General features: G+C 46.3%; 1 protein-coding gene across 1 annotated transcript in view; it reads left to right on the forward strand.

The window, feature by feature from the left end:
• The window catches only part of ZBTB8A (zinc finger and BTB domain containing 8A), a 178,850-nt gene extending 160,742 nt beyond the window's left edge, over nt 1–18,108 (forward strand). The window contains exons 3-4 of the mRNA XM_086955702.1: nt 761–930; nt 16,561–18,108. Of these exons, the coding sequence (XP_086811828.1) occupies nt 761–930; nt 16,561–16,911 (521 nt within the window). The 3' untranslated portion in view covers nt 16,912–18,108. The remainder of the gene's footprint in view (nt 1–760; nt 931–16,560) is intronic.
• The last annotated feature ends 438 nt before the right edge of the window (nt 18,109–18,546 follow it).

Below are 18,546 nucleotides of genomic sequence, written 5' to 3' on the forward strand. Positions count from 1 at the left end.
CACAGCTCCTGTTCAGACTTAAACAGATGCAGAACGCAGCGGCAAGACTAATCTTAGACATCCCTAAACATGAACCAGTAACCAATCGACTGAAGGATCTCCACTGGCTGCCGGTGGGGAAGAGAATTATATTCAAGTCTCAGTGTCTTGCATTTAAGGCATTACAGGGGAAAGGACCCCTCTATCTTAGAACACATCTCAGGAAATATGTCCCTCGCAGAATCCTAAGATCAGCAGACGCATACTTATTGGTAGTTCCAAAATACAGGCAGCAACGCTGGGTAGGAGGAGTTTTCTCGTTGGCACGGCTAAGGTTTGGAACTCCTTGCCCTTGCAGATTAAAAACAGTAACTCTTTAATGTTGTTCAGAAGTCAGCTGAAAACATGGCTGTTTAAAAACTAATTAGCCATACAAAGTAAAGTTTTAGTTGGTACTCTATTTTCCATGCTATATCAGCTCCAAGACGCCCTTGGGCATACGTTGCGCTTTATAAAATGTAAAATCAAATCAAATCAAATCTGTGGCAGGAGAAGGCAGGGAGCAAGATGCAACTAAAATACAGTATTTTGTTGTTTGAAATTGAACATTGGGTAAGAACGTCAATGCTCCTTGAATATAATCCAGAGAAAGGTAACTGAATCACAGTAAATGGTTAGTCCAAACATATGTGGACTAAGAACAACCAGCACAATAACACTGAACTAGTTTGTCATATTTTTGTTCTGAATACGTTTTCAACTAATACTATTTCTGCCACAGATGATATGCCACGGATGAGGTTCAAGTGTCCCTTCTGCACTCATATGGTGAAGAGGAAAGCAGATCTGAAGCGCCACCTTCGTTGCCACACAGGGGAGAGACCTTATCCATGTGAAGCATGCGGCAAACGATTCACCAGATTAGAACATTTACGCAGCCATTTCCGAACAGTATGTATGTTCTTGTTTCAGAAAAATACATGAAGTGAGAGGTCAATGTAAGTGAATTGTTGAAAACCTAATACTCAGTTGTACTGTATCCGCACCACGGAAGGTGTTGCATCTCTTGATGTTTGCCACTTTTTTGGCAGTGCTGTTTTCTTTCTCTGTTCCACTTCTCAAAAGTTTTTTTTTCCTTTATTTTCCAAGAAAGTTTTGAGTTTTACATTTAAAAATAACAAGGTCGAGAAAAACAATTGCAATTCCAAATGTAAGTATAACAAGGTTAAGAAAAACATTCACAATTCCAATAAGCACTTTTACATAGTATACGTAGCAGGCATTGGGGCATTCCCTTGCTCATTCCCTCCCTCTCAGCCTCCTAATATCCTAATATTTGATTTTAATAGGCTAAAAGAAAACAATTGCCTCCCTCTGCCGCATATGCCATTGACAATGGATCTAGTGCCTGGGGAACTGCCATCCTGTGACTTCTTGCCCATTATGTTCTGAAATGTATCCCAAGTGGCTAAAAACCATCTCCTACCTCTGTCAAAGAAAAGACCAATACTCAAGGAGGCCCTCACAATGGATGTTCTGGCACTTAGGGAAGAGGGATTCGGTTAAGAGCAGTGCCACTGTGTTGGAAAAGCGCATCAGTAATGGGGAGAGGGCCTATTGTAGGGCCCTCTACTGCCAATTTTTGTGAATGGGATCCTCTCGCACACACATTTGCGAGTAACTCTAGGAGAAAAAGCGCTCGGTCATATGGCCTAGGCTGCTGTAGCACTAGACCAATTTTACAGAGCCCATCCAATACGGGAAGTACCACAGAAGGGTTCTTCTGCTATAGAATTCATCAGACGGGAATAGTCTTTGGTGTATGTCATACTCCTATATTCGAATCTCCATCCTATGTCAATAGATCTTTGGCTAAATGCCTCCAGTTGGAGGTTGAGCCAGTCCTGCTTCGCCTTCGTGGTCTCTCTAACAACCTATCTGTACTCTGGTTACCATTGACCAGTGTGGTTGTGTTAAACAAACTACCCCCAGATCCATAATTTGTGCACAAGTTGGATATATGAGAGATTCTGAAAATAAAACTAGTACCCAAGTTGTTACCTGCACCTGCTTTAAGGGTCCATTTCCCAAATGACAAAACAATCTGAAAAAAGGGATGCAATATATCACAGGCAGTACTGGTCTCTGTAAAGTCACACCAGTTTCTTTACAACGTTGCTGTTAAAGACAAGTTTAATTTGCTAGTATCTGAGCCGGTATAAACACCAGCTAAAAGCATGTTTGTACCTGAATCTGACCCGTAGGCAAGTTAGAAGAGCTTCTTGTCCTTTACCTCCAAATCAAGCAAGAACTGGACACCAACGCACACGGTATATACAATGAGGATGGACACTTTCATTCTAGTAACAAAGTTCATTCCAGAATGACAAAGGCAATAGGGTAATTATGCCTTCTTCTACCTTCTAAGCCTGGCACATCTTTCTCTTTTCAAGGCTCACCTCTTCTATCACACTGAAGCCTCTAATACTATGGAATCTTTTTTTTATCAAACAGTCCTTGATGATTTGGAGCAGGACGTATTCTGAACCTTCTATTTCTGAGATGACAAGCACACTACCAAAGATGGGCTCTATATTGTTATGGATAATTTGCCAGCTCAGTGCTGGCTGGTAGCCATCTTATATTCCGTCTGTAATTCATCGGATGAGCTGAGTCCCTGTGCATCCCATACATCTCCCAGTTTTGTTATTCCGATTAGGGCCCATTTTTGATTGCTTTCTAGTGCTCTCAGTTCTGACAGTGTATCAGATTCCCACCAGAAGGTCTCTAGTACCAACCCCTCACCCCCCCCCTCAAAGGCAATTTTTTCATAGCTTTGTTCCAAAGGAGGACCACCTTCTCGGTCAGTGAGGGGTATCGGGGGCAGGAACGCTGCTATACAGCCCTGGAAATACCCCACTGAATCCATTGCTCAACTGGCCACCATCGGCGAAGGCTACTGCAGTGATGAGAAAGCCCAGTCATTAACCACGAGAGGTTGAGATGCCCAGAGGTAGTCTGAGGTCGGGCAGGGCCAACCCTCCATCGTAGGGATTTCTCAACCAAGTTTGCAGGGCAAAGCAAGGGGTACCTCTGGCCCACAGTAATGTTCACGTCACCGCATCAGCAACCCAGAAAAAGCTACCCTGGACCCAATACAGTGAGTTCTGGGGCATGTGCAGGAACATTTGGCAGCACTATAATTTTGTACAGGGCTGCTTTACCTATGAAGGACAATGGGGGTTTTCTCCAATGTCCCGTGTCTCGTTTATTATCATCTAGGATCATCCGTCATTTCGTTGGTGGAAACTACACGGAGTCCAGGATAATGTACAAACCCAATTTAAAGCCAGCTGGAATCCACAATAAGGGATATTGCTACTCTGGCTGGGGACCCAGCGACCCAACGGCAGTGCCAGAGATGTGTGCCCATCAATACAGACCCATGAATACCACCCAGTTTTTTTCAGAATTTCTCGAGCCCTTGGTATGAACTGTTGCAGGTCTACCAAGTATACCTACAATCATTCTTTCCTCTTTTCACAGGGAACATTTTTCAAGTCCAGACAACACTACTTCCCTATTATATTTAAACAGCAGGGAGATAACCTATCTTGTTCAGTTTGTCGTCTTGCAACCCAGCTTTGGGACCAGCCCTCATTGTAATGGCCTTTTTTCCCTGTTGCATTTAACGAGCAGAAGAAGAATTTAAAGGGAGATCGTTTTGGGAAGTTCTACAATGCTCTTTTTCGCAAAGGTCTACTGACAATTATCCAGAAAGAATTCTTTATGAAGTAGACATTTTAGCAGCTCGAAATAGCTGTGCCTAGAGTTTGCCTCCTGGCTTGGACCTGTGAGTACAACTGTGTGAGCAACTCTTCTAGTGGACCAAAGAAGATGGGGTTTGTACCTGTCCCAGTTTCTCCTCATTTATCAAATTCTTTAAACGTTGTTGAGATCCACACATTTCTGAGATTATGCTCATAGTCCAGCTTTGACCCTGCCAAATCTGGTTCTGAAAATTCCTGTCTTTCCTGCAGAAAAATCCCTTCCTTTTACAAGCTTCATATCCATTTGTTATTTTTTTTACAAACATCCCTTCCACTGCGGAGCCTGTTTCCTGAAATGTTTTATTGTAGACACATGTAAAATCTCTAAAGGGAACATCGCCATTTATTTATTTGGTTGTAGTTTTGTACAAATCCAGCCAGATCCACCAGGGTAGTAGAGAACTTCACAAGGGATAAGATTTATAGAAAAGTCTTCAAAATGGAGGTTAAATGACCATCATAAATAGTGGAGACATCTATGAATAGAAAGAAGCACGTAGAAAGTGATTGTGCCATATAATCTTAAATCTTTTCAAGCTTTCATGAATGAGAATTTGTATTTTAACACTTTTCTGGCTGAGACTGGGATCTTATTTGATTTCTGCAACTGCAGACACTGAAGTAAACAAGAGCACTCCGATTTACCTTCTTCCCCAAAAAAATGAGCTTACATGGGATAGCTTTGATAAACTCTTACAATACCATCCTCCCGTTATGGATCTTGCTTCTAATAGGGTATTCATCATCGTCTTTTCCCTTGATGTACAACTGTTTGAGTCAAATGATGTGTGTGATATGAGCTTGAAGGCAGAATTGCCTCTTCAAGAAGAAGTATGTCTTTTCTTCAAGGAGACTTGTATAATCCTCCACAGGGTGGAGTTTGCAATAGTCCCTTCTAATATTCTGGGTTTCATTTAAATCAGGAAATAATTATTTGTGATTGCCTGACACTATCCCATTTCACAATGTTGATGTTTCCATACCTCTGATATTCTACCTGTGAGGAACAGCTCCTTTCCGAGTTTCAGCACATTTTTTGTTTACTTATGGTTGGCTTTTCCCAGACAAAAAAGGTCCTCTTTCTATGTGGGTAGTTTCTGGCACATCAGAAAAATCTGACATGGGGATCTTAACTCTCTTGTGAGACTTCATGCTCCTTCTAACAGAGCAAAGGAAGTGTCAGTGGCTTTTCAAAGATACATTCTCACTGCAGACAAGAGCTAGCCAGTCATGTGGCCACACAACATGCTTTCTGTCACCAGAAAGTGTGGCTGAATGGTTAGAGCGGCAGACCCTGATACAGAGGTCTGGCCCGGGACCAGGGTTCAATTCCCGCCTCGGCGGGTCTTGGGCTCAATTTCCTCGGACCTGATAATTCTCGCCTCGGTGCCTATTCTAATCATGGGTCCCACTCTGCAACTCTGGGCAATAGCTTGCTTAATCTCCACAACGGCCCCAACTACGCTGGGATGCCTGACTTCACCTTGGGGTTGCCCAGGAGTGGGCATTTCACACGGAAAAGCCAGGAAGGGTTCCACAGCGGTATGCGTACAGCGCCAAGACGTCTCAGTGCGCGATACAAGTATGAATTCATTACTGAACATGTGCTTCGTCTAGAAAATATGTTGTTTTCAGGCATGAGTTCTGCACATACTATTTCTTGAGGCCGGGTTGTGCATATGATGTTTACCTTCCAGATCTCAGTGGTTTAACCTGTTGAACCAGATGCCCAAGTACTTGGGAAGAGGGGAGAACCAGGCGACAGAAAAAAGAAAATTTACCTTGATAACGATCTCAGTTCTTTAAGTCCTTGCTCATCCTTCTTAATAACACCCAACCATCTACCCTTTGGAGCTTATTCCACACTGAAACCTTGCATGTCGGAGAAAATAGGTAGGAACTGGTTGGCCTACAAGTGTTGATGTGCAGAGTTTATGCACACAGTAGTGGCCTTGCAATGGGGGCTCCAAAGGAAAAAAAAGAACCACCTTTCAAAAATAAAATGGAAAGATGCATTACAAACCTGAATGTGGCATGCAAGCAATTCACAACCCGTTGAGCGGTATCCAAGTACAGTGGTATTCTATGTCAGGATCCGAGGCGAGGATTATACTCATCTTTCTCTACTTTATTGCATACAGCTGCCTTAATTAACAAAACTACCTTCCCCAAAAAACACTAAGGGAAAGAAGAAAATTTCACAACCAATCAGTAAACAGTCCATGTATCATAGTCCATCGCCAATGTGTATGCCCCCTCTTTCTTCTTTGCTCAGCAGCCATGATTTAAGTGTTCTGATAGTCTCTTTTCTCATTTTTAGGCTTTGCCTAGCCAATGCGTACGAAGTACGCATGTGCTAGGAAAAACCTAATGAGATATAGTATATGGGGCTTGGAATCCGCCCCGTCTTCCATTGGCTAGCTCCATAAATGGAGGCTAGCCATTGGAAGACATGTTTTTCCGTCAATGCAGGACCAGATTCGGGGGCGTTTCCGAGAATTTTTGGCTTTTGGCGACGTCAGCCGAAAGCCTGTTCTCAGGAACGCCCCCGAATCTGGGCCGGCATTGGAAACACCGGAAGAAGATGTCCGGCCCGCCGCCTGGTTGTGGGCGGGGCCGGGAGGACGTGGTTTCCGCTTCCCCCTTCCTTGGGGAAGCCATTTCCTGCCTTGCCGGTCTCCCGTGTTGTGAGGGAGACCGGAGATGCTGCCCGCAGCGAGATCCGGCCCGAAGGAAGCAGCCGTGTGCCTCCAGCCAGGGCCACGCTGGGATTGGCCCTGCCGGCCGAGCCTCCGCCACGTCATCCGGAGGAGGAGTGGAGAGCAGGAAGCAACCTGCGTCTGTCCCGAGGCTCCCGAGCGAAGGAGGAGCCCCGGGGAAAGAGCAAGTCCTGCGGCGCCCCGGAGAGTCCCGAGGAGCGGGAGCTCTCCTTCTCCAGCAGCCGCCAGACCAGGTGAGTGGGGCAAACGTGCTAATCTCCCCGTGTCGCCCCTCCCACCTCCACCTGCCACCCGTCACTGCTTGCCACACCAAAACCTTCCTCCCTCCGACCCTACTTTGACCATTTTCTTACTAAGCACTCGTGTTTCCAAGCTCGGCGGCCCTATACATTTTTTTTATCCAAACCTTGTGTTTTCAACCCCCAGACTCCGACAGCCCTATAATTTCTTTTTATTCCAACATAATGCGCCGTGCTGCTTATAGCGGCTTCACAAGCGCTCGTGTTTCCGAGGTCCGACGGCCCTGAAAATCTTTTTGGAAAAGTGCCACAGTATGTGTAAACAGAACAGCACCGATCTGCTGGAGGTATTTATTTGTTTAATCAATTTCGTCTCATTTCAGTTTATTGTGCCATGCTTTTATGAAATACTTTTTGTGGGCGATGAACTCTGCCATGCGGGACCTGTGGCATGATTACTGATTGTCCTCAGTGCCGTTCACGGCACATGCTGAACTGAACCCATCCCCGCCTCAAAGCGCTGTGCACTTCTAGTGCTTCCACTTGCAAGGCTTTCAACCTGTACCCGTTCCGCAGGGGCGGGATCCCTCCGGCCGCCCTTGTAAATATGCGTGCCAAAGCCTGGTGCCTTAAGCTGGCAGACACCGGCGCCATAGCGGCTTCACAAGCGCTCGTGTTTCCGAGCTCCGACGGCCCTGAAAATCTTTTTGGAAAAGTGCCACAGTATGTGTAAACAGAACAGCACCGATCTGCTGGAGGTATTTATTTGTTTAATCAATTTCGTCCCATTTTAGTTTATTGTCCCCTGCTTTTATGAAATACTTTTTGTGGGCGATGAACTCTGCCATGCGGGACCTGTGGCATGATTACTGATTGTCCTCAGTGCAGTTCACGGCACATGCTGAACTGAACCCATCCCCACCTCAAAGCGCTGTGCACTTCTAGTGCTTCCACTTGCAAGGCTTTCAACCTGTACCCGTTCCGCAGGGGCGGGATCCCTCCGGCCGCCCTTGTAAATATGCGTGCCAAAGCCTGGTGCCTTAAGCTGGCAGACACCGGCGCCATAGCGGCTTCACAAGCGCTCGTGTTTCCGAGCTCCGACGGCCCTGAAAATCTTTTTGGAAAAGTGCCACAGTATGTGTAAACAGAACAGCACCGATCTGCTGGAGGTATTTATTTGTTTAATCAATTTCGTCCCATTTTAGTTTATTGTCCCCTGCTTTTATGAAATACTTTTTGTGGGCGATGAACTCTGCCATGCGGGACCTGTGGCATGATTACTGATTGTCCTCAGTGCCGTTCACGGCACATGCTGAACTGAACCCATCCCCGCCTCGAAGCGCTGTGCACTTCTAGTGCTTCCACTTGCACCCGTTCCGCAGGGGCGGGATCCCTCCGGCCGCCCTTGTACATATGCGTGCCAAAGCCTGGTGCCTTAAGCTGGCAGACACCGGCGCCCTGTGCCATCTCCCCTCCCGCCCCCTTTCCCGGGAACTGTGGTTCCACCCCCGGGGCTCCGAGCTGACATGGATGCAGAGTCCCTCCCCACCTCCCCCCTCTCAGGTCTGCACGTGGCAAATATTCAAGGAGTCTAAAACTGGAGCACCGGGGATAGAGAGGCGAGAATGTGTGCACAGCATGTGTGATGGAAGTAGGACGGCGGGGAGGGGGGGCGGCGACATGTGTACGCAGCATGGAAGCAGGACTGCAGAGAGAGGAGGGGGGGGGCTGAGAATGTGTGCACAGTATGTGTGATGGAAGTAGGACGGCCGGGAGGGGGGCCGGCGACATGTGTACGCAGTATGCATGGAAGCAGGACTGCAGAGAGGAGGGGGGGCTGAGCATGGGTGCACAGTATGTATGGAAGCAGGACTGCAGAGAGAGGAGGGGGGCTGAGCATGGGTGCACAGTATGTAAGGAAGCAGGACTGCAGAGAGAGGAGGGGGCTGAGCATGGGTGCACAGTATGTATGGAAGCAGGACTGCAGAGAGAGGAGGGGGCTGAGCATGGGTGCACAGTATGTATGGAAGCAGGACTGCAGAGAGGAGGGGAGGGGCTGAGCATGGTTGCACAGTATGTATGGAAGCAGGACTGCAGAGAGGAGGAGGGGGAGGTGAGGATAGGTGCACAGTATGTATGGAAGCAGGACTGCAGAGAGGAGGGGGGCTGAGCATGGGTGCACTGTATGTATGGAAGCAGGACTGCAGAGAGAGGAGGGGGACTGAGCATGGGTGCACAGTATGTATGGAAGCAGGACTGCAGAGAGAGGAGGGGGTGAGCATGGGTGCACAGTATGTATGGAAGCAGGACTGCAGAGAGAGGAGGGGGGCTGAGCATGGGTGCACAGTATGTATGGAAGCAGGACTGCAGAGAGAGGAGGGGGGCTGAGCATGGGTGCACAGTATGTATGGAAGCAGGACTGCAGAGAGAGGAGGGGGGGGCTGAGCATCGGTGCACAGTATGTATGGAAGCAGGACTGCAGAGAGGAGGGGTTTAGAGATCTGTTTTTAAAGCAAACTCCCTCCGAACAGTTTGAGTAAATTAGATTTTTATCCAGAAATAGCCAGAAAGGATACAACAGCTAGCAAGTATTCAAATGTTTCTCATATTTCTCATGTGGTTGTTGACATGAGGGAAGTTAAGACAATGACCATGTTTGGTCCACTTGTAACTGTTGTGACCGGGGCTTTAGTTTTTTTGTCACTGCTAGTAGGGGAACATGAGGTTACGGTTCTGGGTTAAGGTTTGGAAGCTGTTCATTTGATGGAGTGGTAAATGGACAGTAGATATTATGGACAGACTAGCAGCTCTTGGACTCTATGCCACAGTTCAATGAGCAAGTCATCTGAGCTCACAGAAACGTTGTAACTGAAGAGCCAGCTGATATTTGGATAATTACTTTTACATATATATATATGGCTCTGGGTGTGTGTGTGTGGGGCTCTGTGTGTGTGTGTGTGGGGGGCTCTGTGTGTGTGTGTGTGTGTGTGTGTGTGTGTGTGTGTGTGGGGCGGGGGACTCTGGGTGTGTGTGTGTGTGGGGGCGGGGGGGAGGCTCTGGGTGTGTGTGTGGTAGTAATTGCTGTCTGCTGAGCTCGTCCGTAGGGTTCAATAGGTCTCACATTTGCGAGAGATTAAGCTAATGGCAATGTAAATGACAATGCCATTTATTTATCTGTTTTCAAAACCAACACATAAATACAAATGTTGTCATTTACAATGCCAATAGCTCTAACTTTTCCAAAGGCAAAACCATTGCATTGTAAATGCTTGTTGAAATTTTCACTGCTATTGTGGGATTGCTAATTGATTTACGTGCTTTGGGTGTCTAACTCGTTGTTTTTTCTTCTACTGATAGAGGGCGCTCGTAGCGCAACAAGACCCTCCTCCAGCTCCACAAGTGTTGCTTTCTGTTTCTGCAATTGCAGAGAAGTTGCCTCTCAGAGCCTTGGCCTCTTTGTGGGTGCCCCGGGTACCCTGGAAGCCCGTAACTCCCTTACAGGGGTCTGTATCTGAAGGCTATTGCCCAGTAATTGTTCATTTTACTGTGCGGTGACCGCCACCCGGCTGTGGCCCCTCAGGGCTCTAGAATTTTGTGTTCCAGTGTCCTGCCAGTTTAATCCCTAAGGGCCCAGAGACCGTTTAACTGGACTTACACATTTTTAGGGGCCCTTAGTCCCACTTTGAAGGCACTGTTGTACCATAGGTCCATTTTGATCTGCCCCCTGTATCCCAGAACGCGTGGCCTGTGCGGCCTGCTTCTATATCATCACATGAGTCTTTACTCTGCACTGCAAGGGCCTGCCCTGGCTGTTATTCTATTTAGCAACGCTAATTGTGCATTATCAACTGAGTGGGCCAAAAGTTGGGGGACTTGGCAGCTTTGGAGGACGGTTCGACTACGCAAAGGGGGTCCTCCGTAAATGCGAAGGAGCATCGCCCCACTGGTCAGAGTCAGTCACAAAAAAATAAATGATAATAAAACCATAATATCATTTTATTTTTCTGTGACTGGCTCTGGCTGGCATGCCTGTGTAGGGCGGGGCTGGACCATGAAAGGGAGTAGTGATGGGCACGCATGTAAGTTGGCATGCTGCCTTAGTCCGGCCAAATAGACATGTGCACTTCTGTTTCTCCAATTCAGCTGTGTTCACAGCCAGGTTGGAGAAAAGCTGTAGGTTTCCAGGCACTGTCTGAGCAGCAGACCAGGCCGATCAGACCAATCATAGCATGAGAGCAACATCTGGATTGGGTGGGGAACCTGTGCTTTCCAGTGACTGCGGGAGAGAAGCACCTGTCAGCATTAGCGGGAGGAAGTGTTTTTTCTTCTTCATTATTATTTTTTCCCTCTCATTCACCCTGGCCGCCCCTGTGTGGTCCCATATACATTGAGTCAACTACTCCATATCCGTATATACAGGACGAATCTGCCTCCTTTTTGCCTCTTGATGACATGTTTTGTGAGGTGTTAGAGGCCTCAATACAACATGCGGCGCCTCTGGCACTAGGGCTCTTGGTGAAAAAGAATGAGAAATTGGCCTAAGTTCACCAACAAACTCCTCTCATTGAAACAGAGTGCCCTGTGGCCCTGCATCACACGCACAAGCCTCCTCCAATCAGGGCATTGATAAGGACACTTTCGAGTATCTCAAAAGAGCTTTCCCCAAGACCCAGCCATCGTTTCCAGCTTCTGACCCCTTTGTACTGGACCTTCCCTCTCCTAATCCTATGGGAGATGATGATTTGCAGGGGGATTCGGATGGCAACCCAGGCCCTTCTAGACTGTGCTGCCCATCATCAGACAAGGTTTCCCTGCCTTCCCAGCTTCCTGCCCCTCCACCGGATAATTTGATAGCAGACATGTTGGATGCGGACGATTTCCTTCACCCAAAGTCCTCTGTGTTGTCCCCTAGCGAGAAGGTTGCAACCTATGTGGAAGGGCGTCTTAGGAAGCCTCTTGAAAAAGAGGCCAGGTCCCGCATGCGGGCAGAGTGTCCCCATCAATCCCCTCACTCCATAGATTGATGAATGGATGGCAACATTCTTGGTGAATTACATTAGAGACCCCAAGAAGGGCATTGACCGCTCCTGTGGTCCTGTCAGGATAAACGTTTAAGTGTGAGGGGGGTTCCTACGAAGATTCTAGATATGTCTAAACAAGCCAAACAGTGGAGTGCTCTAATCTTTCCTGAGATTCTATCACGATGCACCCAGAGAGCAGTTATTTTATTGGGCAACGCTAATTGTGTGTTATCAATTGAGTGGCCCAAAAGTTGAGGTACTTAGGAGATTTGGAGGAGGGTTTCCCAAATGCAAGGGGGGGTTGTTTGGGGACCTCTTTTTCAAAGAACTTAGCAAGTTTTTGCCACTTTAAAATCACTTAATAAGGGGAAGGCCTCTATCAAGAAAATATTTTTGTCTACGGTTTTTGTTGGGGCCGTGTGTGGCAGGCGGTGCTGGTCTGGCCATTTCGTCATCAATGCCTCCCAGGGAAGCCAAGGCTCCTATCTAGGGCAAAGGCAAGACGAAGTGAGATTTAGAGGTTTCTATCCCTTCCAACATGATACCGTGGGGGGGCAGAGAAGATGGCTGCAGCCATGCCCATGGATCTCTCCAAGGTAAGGACTCTCCTTTCTTCCCGACTAAAGGTGGGAGGGCATCCGGCTTTATTCCATGAGAATTGGTGGCAGGTAACTTCTGACACCTGAGTTCTCCAGACAGTCCATGGTTTTCGTTTCGAGTACCTCGGAACTCCATCGAACACTTCAGGCCATTATCGCTGACGTTTTCCCAGGTACAATGTTCCCTGGTAGATCAGTAGATCTACGAGCTATTGAGGAAAGGGCCAATAGTTCTTCAGTCATCCACTGAAGCGGGTTTGTGAGCAATATTTTCCTGTTGGAGAAGAGGGGGAGTCAACTCCCAGTGATCAATCTAAGGGTGATCAAAAAGTGGCTGGTATATCGCCACTTCAAGATGGAAGGCATCCATCTCCCCCGTGACCTTCTGAGGCTGGTGGACTGGTTAGTGTGGCAAAATCTCAAGGATGCGTATTGTACGGTCCCAATCTTGTTGCCTCATCGCAGATTTCTGCAATTCTTTCAGGGTCATCAGGTCTTTGAGTTTTTGACACTGCCCTTCGGTCTGCTGTCCGCCCCCTGGTGTTTCACCATGGTTCTTAAGCTAGTGGTGGAGTTCCTCTGTGGCAGAGGCATACATTTGATCGCCTATCTGAACGACATCTTACAGATGGACCAGTGCCCTTGAACGTTATAAAACCATCTCCAGAAGATGGTGAATCTGTTGGAGGATCTGGAATTTATGATGAACCAGTGGAAATCCTTCTGGTCCCATCTCCGCAAACATCCTTCCTAGATTTCCTTACCAACTCAAGGGAGTCCTCTCTGAATCTGCCCTCCAAAAAGATGGTGAAGATTCGTCACGAACTCCGGAATACCATGGCCTGGAGTCTCACATCTCTCAGACAAATGGCAAGGCTGGTTGGCCTGTTGGGAACATCCATCCAGGCCATATTCCTGGGCCCTCTTCATTACAGGACTCTGCAGCAGGTGAAGGCACGCCATCTATGCAAAGGTTTGAATTATTCGGCGGTGATTACTCTAAAAGAGCGTGCCAAAAGAGAAATGGTTTGGTGGTTGACTCACATGGAGGTCTGGAATGGGAGGGACATCTTTGTTTTCAGTCCGGATATCGGTATCGAGTCAGAAGCCAGCATGACAGGTTGGGGGGGGGGCAGCTTTGGAGGTATAGTCACAGGAGGAAAATGTTCCTCAAAAGAGCAGTCTATGCATATAAATTGTCTAGAGCTGCTGGCAGCCTGTTTCGAGGTCCGTTGCTGGACAAAGGACAAGGTGAGTTGTTCGGTTCTGTTGAAAATGGACTACATATTGGTGGTGAGGTACATCAGCTGCCTGCAAGGTCCTCAATCCAAATTGCTAGCCGAACTGACAAAAGGGTTTTGGCACGATTGTCTGGATCGCAATATTTCGGTAACAGCGGAGTACCTTCTGGGGAGATCCAGCGAAGTGGCAGATTGGCACTGCCGGCATCTTCAGGATCTCAGTGAACGGCAACTAGACCCGGAGGTGTTCAGAATGATTCAGACGCTCTGGGGCTCTTACTTGTGGACCTGTTCGACTCTTGCCTCAATTGTCAAATAGCCAGTTTCTTCAGCTAGAGGCCAGACCCGTAGGTGGTGGCGACGGATGCGTTCCTGCAGGATTGGAGTGTGGAAGCAGGGTATTATTTTTCCCTGTTTGCAAAGCTGATGCGCATGGCGACCCAGGTTTGACGACAGAAGGCAAATCCGGTGGTGATCCCGCTGTTTTGGAGGCATGGGGATTTTCCAATCTGCCTACCCCATAGGCAGGATATTCTTCAGGATCTCCTGGGGAATTCACTTCACATGGTCTTGGGGGTGGGTTGCGCCTCATGGCGTGGAGGATTACAGGACTAGTGGTAGTCTGAGTACTTTCGGAAACAGCTCAAACTTTCTTGGCCAGGGCTAGGCAAGATGGGAAAAATAAAATGTACAAGTCTGCATGGGGCAGATGGTTGCTTTGGTGTGTGCATACGGATGTAGATCTCATTGACTCAGGAGTGTTTCACATTTTGAACTTATTATCCTCCTTGGCATAAAGAAGGTATGGCATACAGGTCTGTAAATACTTTCCACTTGGCTATTTCGGCAGCCACCTTCGCATAGAGGGTTCCCAGGTCGTTGAATATATCTTGGTTAGGAGTTTAATGAGGAGTGTAAGGTTGTCGGATTCTCCTGCGCCAAGGTATTCATCCCTATGGAATGTTAACAGAGTCCTCAACCTTTTCGTCTCTTGCCCACACAATAAGTACCTTTCTAGGAAACATTTTTGAGGTAGGTTTGGCATGTTGTTGTGTTTTGGTTTCTTGCAAACGATTATCGGATGTTGGATCTCTGGATAATGCAGGTAGGGTATTTACCCTGGATGGGTCATCCCATGATGGTTTCCTATCCAGCTTTTGTGGATGTTCCAAAGTTATGTGTAGTCTGGTGCCTTAAACACTATGAGTCATTAACAGAAGAAGTTTGCCCAGCTGGGGTACGTTAACTTTTGATTGCCTTACGTAAACCGTTCAAGGCGGTTTCTTCCTCCACCATAGCCTGCTGGGTGAGGGGCAGGAATTGACTCCTCTCTATTTGGCACACATTTGGAGAGAGTTGCTAGGGCATCTAAAGATTTTTCTTTAGGCGCTTGCATTGAGGAAATCTTGAATGCTGCTGACTGGTCGTCAGATTCTACGTTTCAGACATTCTTGTTCACACCGGTAGTAAATATGGCTACTTTGGTAGCAAGTAAGCTTTGAAAGTGCATAATCCTTGCCTCCGGTCCTGACATAGAATATAACATTTCCTAGCTGTCATAACGGAAAGTTTCAATTGTATTAAGGACATGAAGTTGAGGATTATTCCCACCCGTATCAAGGCTGCTTGTACCCTCCCTGGTGAGGTTTTGCAAAAACGTGGAGTGCTGGATTTCATTGGGTGTAACTATGTTTATTGATTTTTGATTTGTTGCGATTGTTTCAGTGATGACGCTCTATAATGGTATGTTTCCTTGCATCAATGACTATGTCTCAGAATTTTCAGGGAATGATGCCTCCGAGCAAGACTGAGGCAACTATGGATGGAACACGCATGTCAGGAGGCATCTGTCGCACGAGGAAAGAGGGGCTATAAATAGTGGTGATGGATTATAATACACTGACTCTTTACTGATTGATTGTGATGTTCTCTTCTTTTGTTTTTGGAAACGTAGTTTTGTTTATTAAGGCTGCTGTATGCAATATAGAGGAGAAAGATGAGCATAATCCTTGCCTGTGTCCTTAATAGAATTGAAACTTTCCAATATGACAGCTAGTAAATGTAATTACATTACTTGTAATGTAGCAGCATCATCTAATTTAATATATCAGTTTATGTCAATATATTTGGTGACGTATAAATAACTTCAGTAAATCACTTACAGTTTCACCTGCTAAACATGTAACCGTCCATAGAGACAGCTGTGAGATGGAAATATATGTTTGTATTTCCAAACACCATTAAGTGTTGAAGATTCACCCTTCCACTGCATATATGTTGACATTTCTATATGACTATATAATGAAGGTTATAGCACACACAGTAAACAATCTCTGCAGGGTTAGGCTGATGTTCTGAACCCATTTCCTGGATTGTACACTTACATGTGGTGTAATAATAGTGCCAAACTGTAATGCCTACTCTCAGGGTCTCGACAAATCTCAAACTAACTTTATTAACTTCTAATCTACAAGCAGGTGGTTATGGGCTTTGGTCATGTTCCACCAGGATAAGGATTGTTTTTATAGCTTTCCAGCTCTGTCCAAACTGGGTAAACATTTGGTCACATTAAAGGCTGTCATATGGTTTTAAAGGAAGCTCAAAATGTCAGAAGTACAGTATACTAGGTTACATTGATTAGCCTCACACATTTAGCAATAGCCAGGAGAAAGCTTTTGTTTTAAGTGATCACGGTGGCTCATTTTAGTCTTGTGTCTGAATTACCATTTGTTCTTCATTGTTTGGATGCAATACTCTCTAACCAATTTCTTTTCTTGAGCAGTAGATATGTTGACATACTTTCTTTTTTCATAGGAGTGAAACTAATGGCCACAAGTAACTGTATTTTGAGTGCGTATTTTTTCCACTGCATTCAACAGCATTTCTTGTCAAGAATATTTTTCTAAAAAATATATTTTATTATTTATGCAGATCCATCAGGCTGGAAAGCCTATCTGCAGGAAGTGTAAACGCCATGTCACAGACTTGACAGGACAGGTTGTGCAAGAGGGAACAAGGCGCTACCGGCTCTGTAATGAATGCCTGTCCGAGGCCGGTGTGGAGAGCATTCCTATTGACTTAGATGACGATGAGGATGACGAATCGTCTCTTGTGTTTTCGCCTTCGCCAGATGATGAGAAGGACTCTGGGTGGCAGGTTGGCAGTGAGCAAAGATTGACTGCAGAAATGATGGAAGATGGGTCATCAGATTTGGTTATCCATCAAGTTGACGACAGCGATGATGAAGTGGAGGAAAATGATGTGAAACCATGTATAAGCTAGGCAGCTGCCTTCTACTGAAACCGTAAATGCAATCTACACAGTGACTTGATATTTGTTACTTGCAATTCGAATCCCTAACCATGGAGTTACTTGCATTCAAAGAGAGCTTTGTTGGTGACATTGTTGAACTTGCATGCATTCCTGAATATGCACTTCATTTGTATTAACTGTGCGGCAAGGTAGGTATGGTTTTGCTGGGTGAATATTTTCTGTATTTAGGTGGTACGTGCTAACCATCATCAGGAGATTGGGTTCGTAATTGTTCCTTTAGTCTTCTTTTTTGCTCGTTCATTTGGTCCCTCGCCCCTCCTTGGATGAGGTAAGATGTGCACCCCAGAAACCACTCAATGTAGTCCTCATAATCATATTCTTCTTTTCCACTCTGGGGTCTGCAAGCACAGCCAGTGGCACTGGAGAAGAAAAATGTTTGCCGAAAAGACCAAGAACTCACAGAGGACACCAAAGAGCAGAGTAGCTTGTAGCAAGATTACCGACAGACGTCAAGGGGGAGGAAAAACATAAAAGAAATCCAGAAAACAACAAAGGTTTTCAAGAACTCGCATCAATCACTTGGATCAGAGAATGACTAAGGGATATGGAGCATACACCATTTAGATTTTGCCCCAACTGCCACCACAAATATGTTTGAAAGAACAGCTATGTTTGCAACCTTTGTCTCCTGAAGATTACAAACTGGAATGGTGCACTGCATGCAGAGTTTCAGCCGAAAAGTGTCAAAGCATTGGCGAACCAGAGGTGGGCACACCATACCATGGCACTGTTCCAGTACAAGCACTATTTGCTCAAATATTTTGGGGTTGTCCAGCGACAACGAAACACATGAGGAAACCGAAGTGGCTCAGGCAGAAGACCCTGACATCAAAGAAATCCTTAAGACAGATAAGGAAAGAATACAGAAAAGAACATTGAGTGATGTTGCATCCAAAAAACGCCAAGTAATGCACAAAGGGTGTGCAGGAGTGGAGCTGAAATCTTCAGTAACAAAGCACACAAAAATTGTCTCAACACAAAAACCTTTGCCGACCGAAGCCAGGCAGAAGTCTTAAGATTCCCACGGGAAGGAGGAAAGGAGAAATCCTATCTTAAATGCTGTCCACCAAAACGCTCTTGAAGTTGAAAGAAGCATGGAAGGAACCAGCTGCAGTGAAATCATTCACACCAAGAATAGAAAAGAAAGACAGGCACTCTACCCAAGAACTACCTTGTGTCAAGAGCAATGTGGCATCAGAATCCTGGATAGTTGCAACAGCACTTAAGAGGGTAAATATATCCACCGCAACTATGCTTCCACCTGACAAGGAGAGTAAGTGAGGGGACATGGTGGGAAGGAAGATGGAAAGGTCAGTGGCAGCATATTACAAACCCTAGATCAATATGTCCACCAACAATGGGATGAGATCGAGGTCCTCCTGCAACATCTGCCAGTGTAATATTTAAACAGGGCAAAACAGTAGATCAGTAGGTTAAGAATATTTCCAGTGCCTTAAGTCAGCAATTGACACTGTAGACATCACAAGCAGGCAATTGTGTGCAGCCAAGACACAGAGGAGACACACATGGTAAGGGTGTCGGGGTGTAGGCAAGAGGTATGGGCCTCGGCAATCAACATGCCCT

Source organism: Lissotriton vulgaris, chromosome 2_1, assembly GCF_964263255.1.
Source record: "Lissotriton vulgaris chromosome 2_1, aLisVul1.2, whole genome shotgun sequence".
Classification (NCBI taxonomy): Eukaryota; Metazoa; Chordata; class Amphibia; order Caudata; family Salamandridae; genus Lissotriton; species Lissotriton vulgaris.